This window comes from Dendrobates tinctorius, unplaced genomic scaffold (assembly GCF_039654945.1).
Source record: "Dendrobates tinctorius isolate UK_male_01 unplaced genomic scaffold, ASM3965494v1 ptg000203l, whole genome shotgun sequence".
Lineage (NCBI taxonomy): Eukaryota > Metazoa > Chordata > Amphibia > Anura > Dendrobatidae > Dendrobates > Dendrobates tinctorius.
In genome coordinates this window covers 1861196-1877033 of record NW_027361870.1, presented here as the reverse complement: position 1 = coordinate 1877033, position 15838 = coordinate 1861196, and the positions used below count along the sequence as shown (strand labels likewise).

Sequence of the window (15838 nt, the reverse complement as noted above, 5' to 3'; positions counted from 1 at the left end):
AATGACCCTCAAGTCATAGGCGCCCCATAAATAAAGAACTACCCGCAGGGCACAGTGTGAACAGGGGTTTATGTCCAGATCGGGTTCAGTAAAATCCTATTTTTGGATTGCTGCTCGGAGCGCCAGGCAGACCAGTAAGGATCGTTAGCGCTGTATACGGGGTGCGATCTGCACCAGAAATGACTTCTAAACTGTCATAGAACAGAATGCGACACTGATAAAGCGTTGGGCTGTTTTTCCTCTATACAGCGTCTTGTCCTCCGGTGTTGGTTACACAACGTGCCGCACGACACATGCGTGCCCAGCGAGATCCGTGTCAGCACTTTGTACATAGTTTGTGTGTTTTGCAGTATAATAGAAAGGTATCTCTGCTAAGTAGAAGGGCTAAAGTATAATTCTGCCTTCAGGATTATTCATGTGTCAGAACGTAACCAGAATATTACACACACCCTAGGTGTGGGCTGCTGTTGAACCCTAAGGGCGAGTGATTTTGACTTGACACACCCCACCTTTAATATCCTTTATTTAGTAACCTAACCTATAGCAGGAGCAAGTATTTTTCTTGCCTGTAGCCATTCTTTGCTGCTGTGTGTTGTTCCTTTCTTGCTTCGTCATTTACTATGATTGTTCTGCAGTGCTGAACTTGTTTTCACTGGAGAGCCCCTTTATTGCCTGTCTGCAGGCTGATCGCTGGGGGTCTGACCGCCGGCATCTGCATTGATCGACACAACAGGGCGTTTTTATCCTTGTTACAAACTAGAGCTCGACTGCCGCTCCATTCATTCTCTGTGAAACGTCAAAGCGTGGCACTCAGCGCCTCCATAGGGAATGAATGGAGCGGCGGTGGAGCATGCCTTGTTCTGAAGGTCCCACCCATCGGACCCCACCGATCAATAAGTTATCACCGTCTCATGTGGATGGATAGCTTGTTTTCTCCTTCACCTCATTGGGGGCCACAGATACTGTGGGGTGTATGCTTCTGCCGCTAGGAGGCTGACACTAAGTGAAAAAAAAGGTTAGCTCCTCCTCCGTCGTATACACCCTCGCCCCTATTGCGGGCGGAACTCAGTTTTTTGCTTAGTGTCCATGGAGGCACACACGTCTGGATTTGCTCCAGACTTTTTCTTTTTTTTTTTTCCCATGAAGATGAGACAGGGGCGACGGACCCTATTGAAAGGGTCCGATCTCCCCAAACTATCAACGGGCGAGCACGTGTTGGGTATCGTCTCCACGTATCCTCTCCCGCACCGTGGGACATATCTGGGCCATTTTCCCCAGACCTTTTTTTATTTTATTTTTACCGTTTATGAAGCTGAGACAGGGGCAACGGATCCTATTGAAAGGGTCCGATTTCCCCAAACCATCAACAGGCGAGCACGTGAGAGTGTCCCTCCACGTATCCTCTCCCGCAATGTGGGACACAATGCCGGACTTAGCCCTGACCACCCCCTAGGTATTGAAACCATGGGCTGTACAGAGGCACAAGACTAGTCTGTGCGGCCCCCACTGCTCCACCAATGCTTAGACTGCGGTGCTGCAAGGTGGCGGACGGTCCCTCTCCTCACCCCCTGAAGGGGTTAGATGGAGCTAGGGTGCCTGCACTGTCCTATTTTGTCAGGGCCCCCTCACATACCTGAGCTGGGAAGCTGAAGAGGATCGTCAGTGAGGAGAGGGCCTGGGAGGGCTCCTGCGGCGAAGATCCAGGGCTGGAGCCCTTAGCTGTCAGATGCCAGCGGCTGCAGAGCGGTGCGGAGAAACCCGCGCCAGTAAGTAGCGCCATTTTTTTGTGGCGCCATGGAGTCGTTCCCCCCCCCCCCCGTCGCGGGCAGGGGATAAATTGAGGCCGAAGCCAGGCCGCGACCGGAAGTTCCGCCTCCGGGCCATGCGTCACTTCCGGCGGCTCGCCCCCCAGGCCTGGGCGGCGGGGGATAAATTTAGTCCCCGGCTTCGGAGCGCGGCTAGGCTGCAGACCCGGAAGTCCCGCCCCTGGACTGGTTTATATGCTGGCGGTCCGCCCCACAGCTGGTGGCGCGCGATTTTTGTGCGGAGGCGTCCAGGAATGGGGGGGCACAGGACTGGGGTAAGTGCTGCCCGGGAGACCACAGGGAAAACGAGGTGCTACCTCTTTCCCCCTATCCCCAGCAGCGGACAGATACAGCATGTCTGAAGAAGCAGCATGCATCTCTTGTCCGGCTGCGTTTCCGCGGACGCAGAGCAAGCAATTATGCAAAGCCGGCGACTCCAAACGCGCCCAGGAGCCCTCCCCTGCGACCGAACCCACAATGCTGGTGTGGGCAGACTGCAGAGGACAAGGCTCGGGATTCCCGCTGTGCAGCGCCCGGAACCCGACGCCTAACAGAAACTGTGTCCGTCCTCCCCTGCGACCGCGACCAATGTGCCAAGCCCCCCAGAGTGGGTCCTATCACTGTCACAGTTCATGCAATTGAGTCCCTTCAGGCCTCAGATGGGGGCAGGGACAGTGGCTCGCCGGCCTTAGAGGGGACCTCCACCTCACAAGAGCCTCTCTCCTGCAGGAGCCGCGCTCACTCCAGGCAGACCCGAGGGAAACTAATCCACACTGTGTCGTCCAGTCCATCCGGTGCCTTGGCATCCGTAGTTTCTGCTGCTCGCTCCCCGTCACCAGTGGTTGATAGCGAGCAGACCTCAGAATTCGACTCAGACGAGCCCCTTGACCTGGATACTCCAGTGTCACGTGAAAGAGTGGACAGCCTCATTGAAGCCGTCAATCAGACCTTGGGGATTGAGGATGATCCCTCAGCGGCTACGGGGCATGAAGTGGCATTTAAGCAAGTGAAGCACCCGCACAGAATTTTTTCCTCTTACCCGGAGTTTGAGGACATAGTGCAGCGGCACAGAAAACGTCCAGACAGGTGTTTCTCGGGTCAAAAGGCACTCGACACAAGGTATCCGTTTGCTCCGGACCTCTGTAAAAAATGGATGGAATCCCCAATGGTGGATCCTCCGGTTTCGCGCCTAGCCACTAAGACCCTGCTATCCGTCCCTAGTGTTTCCTCAATTAAGGATCCCACAGATCGCCTTATAGAGAGCTTAGCTCGCTCAGTATAGGAGGCGTCAGGGTCAGCGCTCGCTCCCTCATTCGCAGTAACTTGGGTAGCCAAGGCTATGACATCATGGTCAGAAACATTAAACAAGGTCGCGCAGGATCTACCTGCAGAGATTTCGCAGGTCAGATGGCGATGGCCGGAGACTATGTAATCAATGCATCTTTGGATGCGGACAATTGCTCGGCACTTGCTGTCGCTAATGCAGTTTCTATCAGAAGAGCCCTATGGTTAAGGACATGTCGAGCCGATTCTACTTCTAAGAAGTCCTTGACTTCCCTGCCGTATCAGTGCACCCACCTATTTGGGAAGAAGTTGGATCAACTTTTCTCCCTCAACAAAAGGTCAAAACGCTTTTTCGTCACCCGTTTTCAGGCACGTTTTCGGGCCTTTCGCAACCCCGGGTGGACTACAGCGGCCAATTCCGCCGCCTCAGTCCGCCCCAGCCAGGATAGGGAGCGATAGGTCTCATATAGAGCTAACCCATTGGGGAGAATGCATACTCAGCAGCCCAGATCAAGGGGATCCATATCCCAAAGATCGTCCGCCAAATGACTCGAGGCCTTTACCAGACGACACCGGCAAGGTGGGCGGCCGCCTACTCTGGTTTCACCACGTCTGGCTCAGTGTCGCTCACGACGCATGGGGAAAGGAATTGGTGGCCTCAGGTTACAAAATAGAATGTCAGATATCCTCCAAGACGATTTTTTTTTCCCGGCTTCCCATGGTGGATACCCAGGCAAGGGTTCTATTGGGAGCCATCAAATCGCTCGAGCACAGCGGAGTCATTGTTCCAGTGCCGGAACACGAAAGAGCTCAGGGGTTCTATTCCAGCCTTTTTGCGGTTCCCAAAAAGGATAGGTCTGTCAGGCCTCTTTTGGACCTGAAGCTTCTGAACAAATTCATCAGGATCAGACATTTCCGGATGGAGTCTCTCCGTTCAGTCATATTGGCCATGGAGCAGTGAGAATACTTGGCCTCAATAGACATCCATGACGCATATCTGCATATTCCCATTTTTCCTCATCAGAGGTTTCTACGCTTCACCATCGATGATCAACATTTTCAGTTTGTAGCGCTACCCTTCGGGCTAGCCATGGCTCCCAGAGTGTTCACAAAGGTTATGGCAGTTGTCATGGCCACACTGCATTCTCGAGGCATAGTCGTCTTGCCTTATCTGGACAACCTCTTGGTCAAGGGCCCGTCAATACGGGCATGCGAGGAAAAGGTCAACATCACGCTAGATACTCTTGCCCGCTTAGGATGGCTGGCAATGCAAAGAAGTCATCTCTTGTGCCAGCTCAGAGGATCTCCTTCCTAGGAATGATCTAAGGACACTTGCCGAGGGTTGGTAATTCTCCTTCAGGAAAAGACGCTAGCTCTCCGGCAGGGAGTCTGGACACTTCGCCAACCAGTCCCTCATACCATCCGATCCGGGATGAGGATTCTAGGGAAAATGGTGGCAGCAATGGAAGCGCTACCTGTCGCTCAGTTCCACCTTCGCCCCCTGCAGCACGCCCTCTTGTCAGCCTGGGACAAGAATCCTTTCACGCTTGATCGGCGGTGCCGACTGTCCTCTCAAGTCAGGCAGTCGCTCGGATAGTGGATAACCAGTTCCTCTCTGGCCCAGGGGAAACCTTTCCCCCCAGATCACTGGCTGGTAATGACAACCGACGCCAATCTCCTCGGTGGGGGAGCCGTGTTTCGCCATCACACTACCCAGGAACGGTGGTCGCCACAGGAGGCACGCCTCCCGATCAACTTATTGGAGATACGAGCAATTCGGCTGGCTCTGCAGAAGTTTCATCACTTTCTAACAGGCCGCCCTGTTGGACAACGCCACGGCGGTGGCTTACATAAATCATCAAGGGGGCACCCGCAGCAGAGCAACCATGTGCGAGGTGGGGCTCGTTCTTCAGTGGGCTGAAGTAAACCACTCAGTGATTTCGGCTGTCCACATTCCGGGACATGGAAAATTGTGCTGCAGACTTTCTCAGCCAGCAGGGTCTTGCGTCCGGAGAGTGGTCTCTACATCCCGAAGTTTTTCAGCAGATTTGTCAACTGTGGGGAGCTCCGGATGTGGACCTGATGGCTTCCAGAGTGAATGCCAAGGTGCCCACAAATGTCGCTCAGGCCAGGGACCCGCAAGCATTCGCGGTGGCCGCGTTGGTTCTGCCATGGAACCAGTTTCGCCTCCTACATCTATTTCCCCCACTGCCACTACTTCCGAGAGTCATCAAAAAAATCAAGACGGAAGGGGGGCCTGAGATTCTTCTGGCCCCGTCGAGCGTGGGACGCAGATCTAATGCAGCTGCTCGCCGACGTTCCTTGGCGCCTGCCAGAGCGCCCAGATCTACTGTCTCAAGGGCCGATTTGCCACCCGAACTCGGGCCCTGTGTTTGACGGCATGTCCGTTGAAACTTGGATTGTAACCCAGGCAGGGTTCGGGAGCGAGGTGGTCGCTACAATGATTAGCGCCCGGAAGCCTGCTTCAGCACGAATTTACCACCACACCTGGAAGGTGTTCTTTGCTTGGTGTCGAGGCCACGGTGTTTCTCCGCTGAGATTCTCGATCCCCAACATCTTGGCTTTTCTCCAGTCGGGCTTAGAGAGCCCGGATAGCTCAGTCTGTAGAGCATTAGACTCGGGCTTTGCCCCAAGCTCCCTCAGGAGACAAATATCGGCCTTATCCGTCCTGTTCCTGCGCAGAATTGCTACCAATTTGCAGGTGAAGACTTTTCATTCAGAGAGTCTCCCACTTGGTACCTCCCTATAAGGCGCCTATGGACGCCTGGGACCTTAATATGGTCCTAAATGTTCTGCAGGAAGCTCCATTTGAACCGCTTCAGGATATCTCTTTGCGGTACCTTTCCTGGAAAGTGGTGTTCCTAGTGGCCATCACTTCCATCAGGTGGGCATCAGAGCTGGCGGCCCTATCCTGCCGAGCTCCGTTCCTCACTTTCCATAAGGATAAGGTGGTTCTCAGACCAGCCCCTCCTTTTCTGCCGAAAGTCGTGTCCTCTTTTCACATTAATGAAGATGTTGTTTTGCCTTCATTTTGTCCACCACCGGTGCACCGTGTGGAAAAGGCTCTTCACACGTTAGACCTGGTAAGAGCCCTCCAGAGGTACGTGTCGCGGATGGCACCCTTTCGTCAGATGGACACGCTGTTCGTGCTCCCCGAAGGGCGCAGGAAGGGACTCGCTGCCTCAAAATCGATCATAGCCAGATGGATTCGTTTGACTATTCAGGAGTCCTACTGCATCAGAGGCACGCCGATTCCAGCAGGGATCAGAGCGCATTCTACCCGGGCAGTGGGCGCCTCTTGGGCGCTTCAGCACCAGGCTTCTACGGAACAGGTTTGCAAGGCAGCAACCTGGTCCTGCCTGCACACATTTGCCAAACATAATATCCATGCTCAGGCCTCGGCGGATGCGAGCCTGGGTAGAAGGATTCTCCAAGCAGCGGTGGCACACCTTTTAAACAAGAGTTGCATGTCGCTTGGATCGGTGAGTCAATCTCCCACCCAGGGACTGCTTTAGGACGTCCCACAGTATCTGTGTCCCCCAATGAGGCGAAGGAGAAACATGGATTTTTGTGGTAACTCACCGCAAAATCCTTTTCTCCGAGATTGGGGGACACAGCACCCACCCTATTAGCCAGTTGGCTCTGTTTTTGTTTAGTTAATACGCATTTATTTATGTGATGTAAGGGTGGTCCTTTTCTGGACATGTTGTACCTGTATTAAGGCTGACTTTGTTGTCCTCCTACTGCTTTGGCACCAAACTGAGTTCCGCCCGCAATAGGGGCGAGGGTGTATACGACAGAGGAGGAGCTAACCTCTTTTTTTCACTTAGTGTCAGCCTCCTAGCGGCAGAAGCATACACCCCACAGTATCTGTGTCCCACAATGAGCGTCTCGGAGAAAAGGATTTTACGGTGAGTTATCACAAAAATCCATGTTTCTCTGCACAGTCCTTTTTAAGACATGAGGTGCCCTTACCATCATCATCATGCAATGTGTTCTTTTTTTCTGTCTTTTTAATAGGGTTTTTCCCTTCCCTTGCCCAGAAACTTTCACATTTTAAAGCTGTCCATGCAGACAAATGGGAGGAAAGCTGTGACTGGGAGCCACCAAAAAAATGTTGACCCCACAATAGTTTGACAAGTTGCCCATAAAAACAAGAAGTTTGACAAAGATGCCTGGGAAAAAAAGCTACAGAGGAGCACAATGAGCTGCCATTCCTTACCCATAGACAATAGATAAGCAGTTGTGTTAGGCACTACTACAAAGGAGGCTTTGATATCAGTGAGTCGCTGAATCTCCAACCGTCACGGATGGACAGCCATAACTATATACATAGCAAGATGAGATGGGGCAATCAGTCACTGAGAGCCAGCCAATCATGAATATAAGGAGCACTTTTTGAGAATTAACTCTGCAGGACATGTAAGGTGCTACGTAGATTTGTTTAGAAGATGTAAACGATAGGTTTCCATTCATTGATAAATTCCTCACTCCCTGCAGCTGTCCCTATAGGGAACGGAGGAGCAGACAGTGTGATGGTATCTTGTTAATTTCCTTCTCAAGAGTTCAGGGCTTTTTAATTCTTTAGTTTACATCTGGTCGCCAAGGTTGCCAGCCACCTCAGAGGCGGACAGTTTTCTAGACTAGGAGCACGCAAGCTGTATAGCCATTAAGTAACTGCTTGCAAGTAGAGATAGACAAACCCAAACGTAAAAGTTCGGGGTTCATACCGGATAGTTAGTGTCTGATGCTTAATGCAGAACACGGACTTCTCCTGGAAGTCCATTGCAATGTTCGGAGTTCTGGCCCACTCATCCCTACTTGCAAGCCATGTTCTTTCCAGCCTCAGACATAATGCTATCCTCTCATACTGCCTGTGTTCTCCAGCTACGGAGTGTGCACAGTTTGGGCTGACTGCTCAGCCTTGCAGCCGGCTCGAGCTGACAATCTTCAGGAGCGCAGTGCCACCTTCCTCATTATTTCCTCCGGGAAGCAGGAAGTGGAGAGCTGTGTGCTCCTGATGATACAACATTACACAAACCTACCCCTGGGAAGAGGGGAGCTGTGTGCTCTTGATGATACAACCTGACACAAACCTACCCCCGGGAAGAGGGGAGCGGTCTGCTCCTGATGATACAACATGACACAAAACCTACCCCCTGGGAAGTGGGGAGTTCTGTGCTCCTGATGATACAACATGATACAAATCTACCCGTGGAATTGGGGAGCTGTGTGCTCCTGATGATACAACATGACACAAACCTACCCCCGGGAAGTGGGGAGCTGTGTGTTCCTGATGATACAACATGATGCAAACCTATCCCCAGGAAGGGGAGCTGTCTGCTCCTGATACAACATGACACAAACCTACCCCCCGGGAAGTGGGGAGCTGTCCCCTCCTGATGATACAACATGACGCAAACCTACCCCCAGGAAGTGGGGAGCTGTCTGCTCCTGATGATACCTCTTATCCACGGTTGTACACGTAGCATCCATGGTCTGCGCACACACCACCATGTCCAGACCAGATGCAGGTCTCCAGACCTGAACTTGTCATAATTGAGTTAGACCAAAAATACATCTTTAGCGAAGCCATAGGAATAAAGCATAAAATCTTCTTTATTGAATAACAATTTGTTTTGACAGAGGTCACATAAATGAGAGCCTACACGTTTCAAGTGACTTGCGTGCTCTTAATTATGGTGACCATTCATGGCAATGTAGTCCGATTTCGGACTGTGAATGTCAGAGGTTTGAAAATGGCTTTATGTGAAAACTTTATTTTAACAATTGGTATTTTTTTAAATAAAACATTAAGTATAACACCATTTTCCCTTTTTTCTCCACTTCTCTGTAAATTGTGATGCATCTAAGAATTGTTCGGAGTTAAATTTAAAAAAAATTATATATATATATATATATATATATATATATATATATATATATATATATATATATTTATATTTAAAATCCTATTCCGTCCCTGGAGCCTTAATGCAGCTCTGCAAGGGGTCTTAAAACTGCCATTTGCACAGGGACGAAGTTCCGCAAATATTTTGATTCCATTTTTTGGGGGTATTTGTTTTCTTTGGGTTTGTTTTGTGAGGCGTCCGTTTTATCTTATAGCCTTTTCCTGCTTTGTGGGCCTCCACCATTTTCATTTTCAGAGTGCTAGGAAGATTATAAAAAGAACCCATGGCTGCTGTTTTTTGGCACAAGGTTAGAGGAGGCTGGGTCTTTATAACGCTGGGAAATTTGCATCACCTGGCCTTTCCTAGCTATGGTGAACAAGCCATAACCCTAACAGGCTATTGAAGGTCTGAAACCTCGGTCAAAGTTATCAGAGCACACAAATCTCCAAGGGTGCCCAATCTTTTGCATCAGCCCATTCATTTTCCAATTTTTATATTGTTCAATTGGCTTTACAACCCCTGCTTTTCCCCAGTCTATGTGCCTGCTTTTACCCAAATTGATATAGTATGCTCATTTGGAGTACAGATGATTGCAGTGAAAGTTTCTGCTCAGCTCCTGTGTCTCACTATCTCTGGGGACAAGCTTTTGCAAGAGATTGTTCTGATAAGCATAACACTGAGAGGAGGAGACTGGTGCTGACAACTTCACTGCCATCATCTGTACTCCAAATCCGTATGTTCTGATATCAATGCAGATAAACGCAGGGCAATAGACTGGGGAAGCCACTTGCGTGCAAGGTTTTTTTTTTTTTTTTTTTTTTTTTTTCTCCGCAATTAAAGTAATTTTCAAGGTTACCTAAATTTCCATGCTGGACAAAATATATTAATAGTGTGTGTGTATGTATGTGTGTGTGTATATATATATATATATATATATATATATATATATATATATATATATATAATGTTGCAATACTTACATTTCTGCAATTGCTAGCGGTGGCGTTACAAATGAAACACTTTTTGCCTTGTTTTACCCTTAAATTACCGCTAATTGCAGGCAGATAATTTAAATTCCCTTATCAAGTAAACCCTCCTAACAATATGTCATCATGTAAAAAAAAAAAAAAAAAAATGGAGAGCGCCTTTAAACATCACCGTTCTAAAGATTTTTTTATATTCTGATTTTCTGTCCGGTTAGTAAGTGCGTTATCTTTTTTTTTTTTTTTTCAGGCCTGTTCTATATTGACATGCTTCTCTTTGTTTTCGCTGCTAGGTGTTGCTGGAATGCTACTTAAAGAAGGACTTGGTGTATCAGAAGGCAACCCCAACTTTCCACCACTGGTCTGTTGACGACAGGAGGTTTGGTCTCACCTTTCAGAGTCCCGCTGATGCGCGAGCCTTTGACAGAGGAGTACGGAAGGCAATTGAAGACCTCACAGAAGGTAAATGTAACTTAAGACCTGCATTCCTTCTATTCTTTGCCTTGGGGTGTGGAGCTCGCATGAGCCGTCACATTCCGCAGTTCCTTTTTCTTTTTTTTTTTCTTTTTTTTTTTTAATGCTGGTGATCCCATAAGAGCCCTGAAGCTGGATGAACCTTTATTTATTTTTATTTTTTTTTCCAATTTGTCCGAAGTCATCTACGTGTATTTATGACAGAGGTTGAGTAAACACAAATTCCTCAAAATTGGAGGTCAACCAGGGCCAATTCATCTTTTCTGGTGCCAGCTCTGAGTATTAACACAATTTTCCTGGAAGTATACCTCCTTTATGGAAGTACGCAGGTTCGTATGTTTACACAGGCAAATTTCCTGTCCACCTCAAATTTCAAGTAACTTTGGGGGCTCAATATGATGCGAAATACACAAAAGTCGCACCACTCTAATAACTGCACCCCCTCAAGGTGGGCTAAACCACATTCAGGAAGTTTATTAACCCTTCAGGTGCTTCACGAGAACTAAAGCAATGTGGAAGGAAAAAATGAACAGTTTACTTTTTTCACAAAAAAATTAATTTAGATTCAAACTTAATTATTTTCACAAGGGTATCAAGAGAAAATGGACCACAAAATTTGTTGTGCAATTTCTCCTCAGTACACTGATATCCCATATGTGGGGGAAAGCCACAGTTTGGGCGCATGGCAGGGCTCAGAAGGGAGGGAGCACCATTTGACTTTTTGAACGCAAAAATGGAATCGATGGTGGCGCCATTTCGCTTTTGGAGACCCCCTGATGTGCCTATACAGTGAAAAAAAAAAAAACAATCCTAACTCCAATTCTAACAGCCCAAACCCCCAACACTCCCAAAACCATAACCCCAATTTTGCCGAATGGGAAAAAATTTAAAAAAAATGCACTTTTGCTTTTTACTTATTTTATTATAGCAGGGTTTTTTTCATTTTGTCTTTTGCAGATTTTGTATGCTTTTTGGCCATGTGAACATGCATTTATATGCTGCATGTGTACCAACTCAAACCAAGCTCAATTTTTGTGTTTTTTTTTTTAAATAAAAAAACTGATTATTTTTTCCCCTAACTAATGGGGTGATAAAGGGGGGGGGGGGGTTGATTTACCATTTTTTTTATTTTGTTTACTGTGTTAGACCCTATCACAGTGATCAAAATGAACCAATAGGAAAAATCTCTTAGTGTTGGCGGGTGCCGGCTGGCAGATCTCGGCAGATATGCTAGATCACATCAGAGGAGAGAGAAATGAATGGAAACTCAGACCTTTTTTTGTGTGAATAACGGCGATCACATGACTGTGGACAGTAAATACCGACCCGAGTCATGTTGGGTAGCCGAGACCCTGGAGATTTTCCTGACGCTGAGGGGTGCTATACCCTTGTTTCTCGGCGCCGTTAAAAAGCGGCGCTGAGGAATAAGTACCCTTAACTGCCACCATTAAAAGGTGTATTGGCGGTCGTTAAGGGGTTAATTCCTCATCTACTCAGCTCATACTGTATTGCAATGTATATTTTTCATGCAGAAAATTTGCACCAAATACTCTGTGCATTTACCCCGACATCACCATATTGAGATTAGTTAATTTGCAACGAAGGACAGCGAATGCCCAAATCCGTAGATCACCGGCAAAAATCCCGACTTGCTGGAGTTCAACTCGACCACATTGGCCATCGCTAGCACCGTTGGTAAAGATGCAACGATTGTAATGTTACTGTTAGGCCTGTTTCACATATCAGTTTTTTGTGTCAGTTAAAATCCGCCAAAAAGGCGGAAAGCGGATCCGCTCCTAACTGATGTGAACGGATGCCACCGGAGCCTTTTTTTTTTTTTTTTTTTTTTTTTTTTTTTTTTTTGACGGATCCGCTGAACGAAGAATTTTAAAGGAACCGCTGCCCGGGAAAGAGAGAGAGAGAGACTTTTTTCTGTCCGCCAGAAATGATTTCAGGGTTAAATTTCCGCCTAACATCATTCCTCCGGGCATGCGCACTATAAAAATGCGGATCCTTCAGCACAAAAAACGTTACATGGTCCGTCCAGGCATCTCGGCGGACGCAAAAAAAAATTGACGGATCCGCAAAAAAACGGATCCAACGGATAGCCATCCGTCAAGATCCGCCGGTAATGCAAATCAATGGGGAAAAAACGGATCCGCCAAAAAAAATGGCGAATCCATTTTTTCGCAAAAACTGCGGATTTTGACTGATGCTCAAAAACGGAAGTGTGAAACAGGCCTTAAAGTTGCCGTGTACATAGACTAAGAAGTAAATGTTTTCAACACAGCTGCAACAAGTGATGAATGCAGAAGAATCCGGAAATAAGTCAGGGAATCTTTAGACGTCGTATGGGCACAAGTGCATTTCCTTGTGGTGTTTGTTCTTGTTCACACAGTTTCCGTTTCTGTATTTCGGGTTACTTGTGTACACTGGGCAGTATGCCATGACTTGCCCTGCAGGTATCAGATTGCTAAAAAATACTGTTTGTAGTTCTATATATACCACACCCTAGTTTAGCAATGAGAAGGATTGTTCCTTAATGAGTAACCGTCGGTTTAATTTTTTATTTCATAAATCAATCGTACACCTGAAAATAAGCCACTCTGTAATATACCTTATCCGAGAAATCTGCTTCTTTCTGTGCCAGAAATGAAGACAGACAAGGTGCAAAAGAGTGTTTTTATTTCAGCTTGTACATTTTTTTTCCCCCATTGAGAAGTCATTTATTTTTAATCTTTTTCTTTTTGTTTTTTTAGGATCCACCACTTCATCTTCCACGATCCATAATGAAGCTGAGCTTGGAGATGATGACGTTTTTGCAGTAAGTTATTACCAGGTTTTAAATACGTTTTTGTTCTGGAAGGAACATCTTGGCAAGCTGCTTGTTAAAATTGCTTGGCCCCTGGATTAGCCTTCATTAGCGTAGATGGCGCTTTCAAAACCTGAGCGCTCTATCCGGCTGAGCGTGCGTATTTATGGGTTGTCCAACCCTGTGAGATTTTTGTAAAAATTGGTGTAAAATGGCAATAGTTCACCTCACCCCCAGCAGCCTAAAAAGTGACCCCTGCAGCCAATCGCCTTGTCGTTGCGGTGACGCATCAATGCATCTGAAGTCGTCGCTGCTGCCGATTATGGAATTCAGCTGTGAAATGCATCAACACATCATCCATGGGGTCGAGGGATTGATGGGGGAGTGACCAGGAATTGTGACTGTTACTGCTTTCCTTTTTTTACACCATTTAAGCCTTAAGTTTTATGATCATTTGGCTATAAATCCCTTTTAAGGCTATTTTCCCACTGTGAGTACTTAGTGAGTTTGTGATGTTGCAGATTTTCTGCACAATTTCTTATTATGTAAATTAAATTACTTGCCTTTTTTATCAATTTTTTTTTTGTACTTTTTGTGTCTCTTTAGTATGTCAGGTTTTAAATAAAGCTGTGTGTTTTTGACACTTCCTGGTATTTTGGTTTTTACAAAACGTTGATAGTCATGTGTGGACTACTTGCGTTTCTGCAGCGGACTCTTCCTAGTGTGCATGTGTGTTTTTTTTTTTTTTTTTACCTGCGGATTTTCCACATCAAATGCAATCCTATAGGGAAAATCCACACCTAAAGCTCAGCGCACCTGCATGTTTTGTACAGTAAAAGTATGCAGCATCAAAAACTCATCGAGGGGACTTAAAGGGTACCTGGCAGTGGGATCAACTCTTGAAAACAGTCTATATAGGCATGTAGGTCATAGAAAGCTCAATAAAATGATACCTTGATATCTGCAATCCGATGGTTCACTCCAAACAAATCCTCTGTTTTCTTAATATGTAAATGAGCTGTTAAGATCTATGAATGGGGACACAGATCTCCCTGAGAATCTGCCTCCAGAGCTTATATTAAGTGAAAGGAGGCGTTATCAGTGTTTGAGACATGTCGATCAGGATAGCAGACTGTCAGTCATTACATGTCTCACACTGGTAAGACCGCTGACAATCACCATAATCTCTGGAGGCAGATCCTCATGTAGATCAGTGTCCGGCCCATGGCCATGAACAGCTCATTTACATCCAAGAAAAATGTGGATTTCTCTGGAGTAAGACATCGGATCGTAGCTATCAAGTTATCGTTTTATTCAGTTTCCTATGACCTACATGCCTATATAGATGGCTGATCCTACTGACAGATTCCCTTTAAGTACTGATCGGTTGATTGGTTTGCTAGATCTTGGATTGAGGATTTTTCTGCGGGAACACTATCCACGTAAATAGCCTTTATAGTCAGCCTGGAATCCTGTGCAAACTTGGTAACTCGGCAGTAGATGACAATGCTTCTGCCTGTAAAGCCGCATCACATTTCCCCTCCACCACCGTAGTAGATGAATCATTGAAAAGCTGAAGTGAACATGATCTTAATGGTCAGATCAACCAAGGTCAAGGCAATACAAGGGAGGAGCGTATTATCTGTATTGTTGAATCAGTGAGTCATCCGCTTCCTTCTCCATGTAACACCCTTTCTTCCTCAGCAGGCATATCAAATACACTTGAAAGGATAGAGAGAGACTACTGCATAACTAACCAATAATTCATTAGCCTGCTTGTATTAGCAAGTGCACGGCAGGCGGGGAGAGCGGGGGTCCTGGTGTGGTGACACTGAGAGGTGCGGGTTAGAGGGTCCTTTCAGGATCCTAGCCCTCGCTGACCACATTCTTTCAGCAGTTGGCATTCTCTTCCCATCTGTTCTTTTGTCCCAGTTTTAAAAGACAAACAACAGCAGGCTGGGTTAAAAGGTGACTTCCTCTGCTCCAGAGTTAAGCTATCATTAGCAGCTGCTTCCCAGTTACCTGCCAGATTGATTTATGGGACCCTATAGGGGAGGGGATGGAGCACTCTCCTAGATCTACGCTGCCTCCACAGCTCTCAACCCCTCTGAATTCTACCACTCCCAGCTCTGACGTGTAAACCGGCACTTCACTAGTTTTATTCGTTCTCCATCGTAGTCGGCCATTATTGTTTCATTTTGGAGAGGGAATTTGAGAAAGATCTAGATGTTTGTAATAATTTCCTACATAGAACCACTAGCGTTCCTTTGTGAACCTTGCAAAAAATTGTTTAATCTCCCAGCAACGCCTCCGCAGGGGAAATGAAGCATTGCCTAAAGTCCGTTCAAATCCTTAAGTGGTTTGTGGAATGCAGGGCCAGAAAAGACCTCCAAAAAGTAAGATGTTCCTTGTATTCGTTCTCAATTAGATAAATATTGTTAACAAAAGATGCCCCTAAAAACTCAGAGTTCCCTATAGGGTATGGTCACACAGATTTTTTTTTTTTTCTTAAGGAGAATCTTTTTGAAGTGGTTCCACTCCAAAATC

At 46.9% G+C, this 15838-nt stretch overlaps 1 protein-coding gene across 1 annotated transcript in view; it reads left to right on the top strand.

The window, feature by feature from the left end:
- The window catches only part of SPRED2 (sprouty related EVH1 domain containing 2), a 95466-nt gene that overhangs the window by 50689 nt on the left and 28939 nt on the right, over positions 1-15838 (top strand). Inside the window, exons 3-4 of the mRNA XM_073553779.1 lie at positions 10299-10467; positions 13239-13303. Of these exons, the coding sequence (XP_073409880.1) occupies positions 10299-10467; positions 13239-13303 (234 nt within the window). The remainder of the gene's footprint in view (positions 1-10298; positions 10468-13238; positions 13304-15838) is intronic.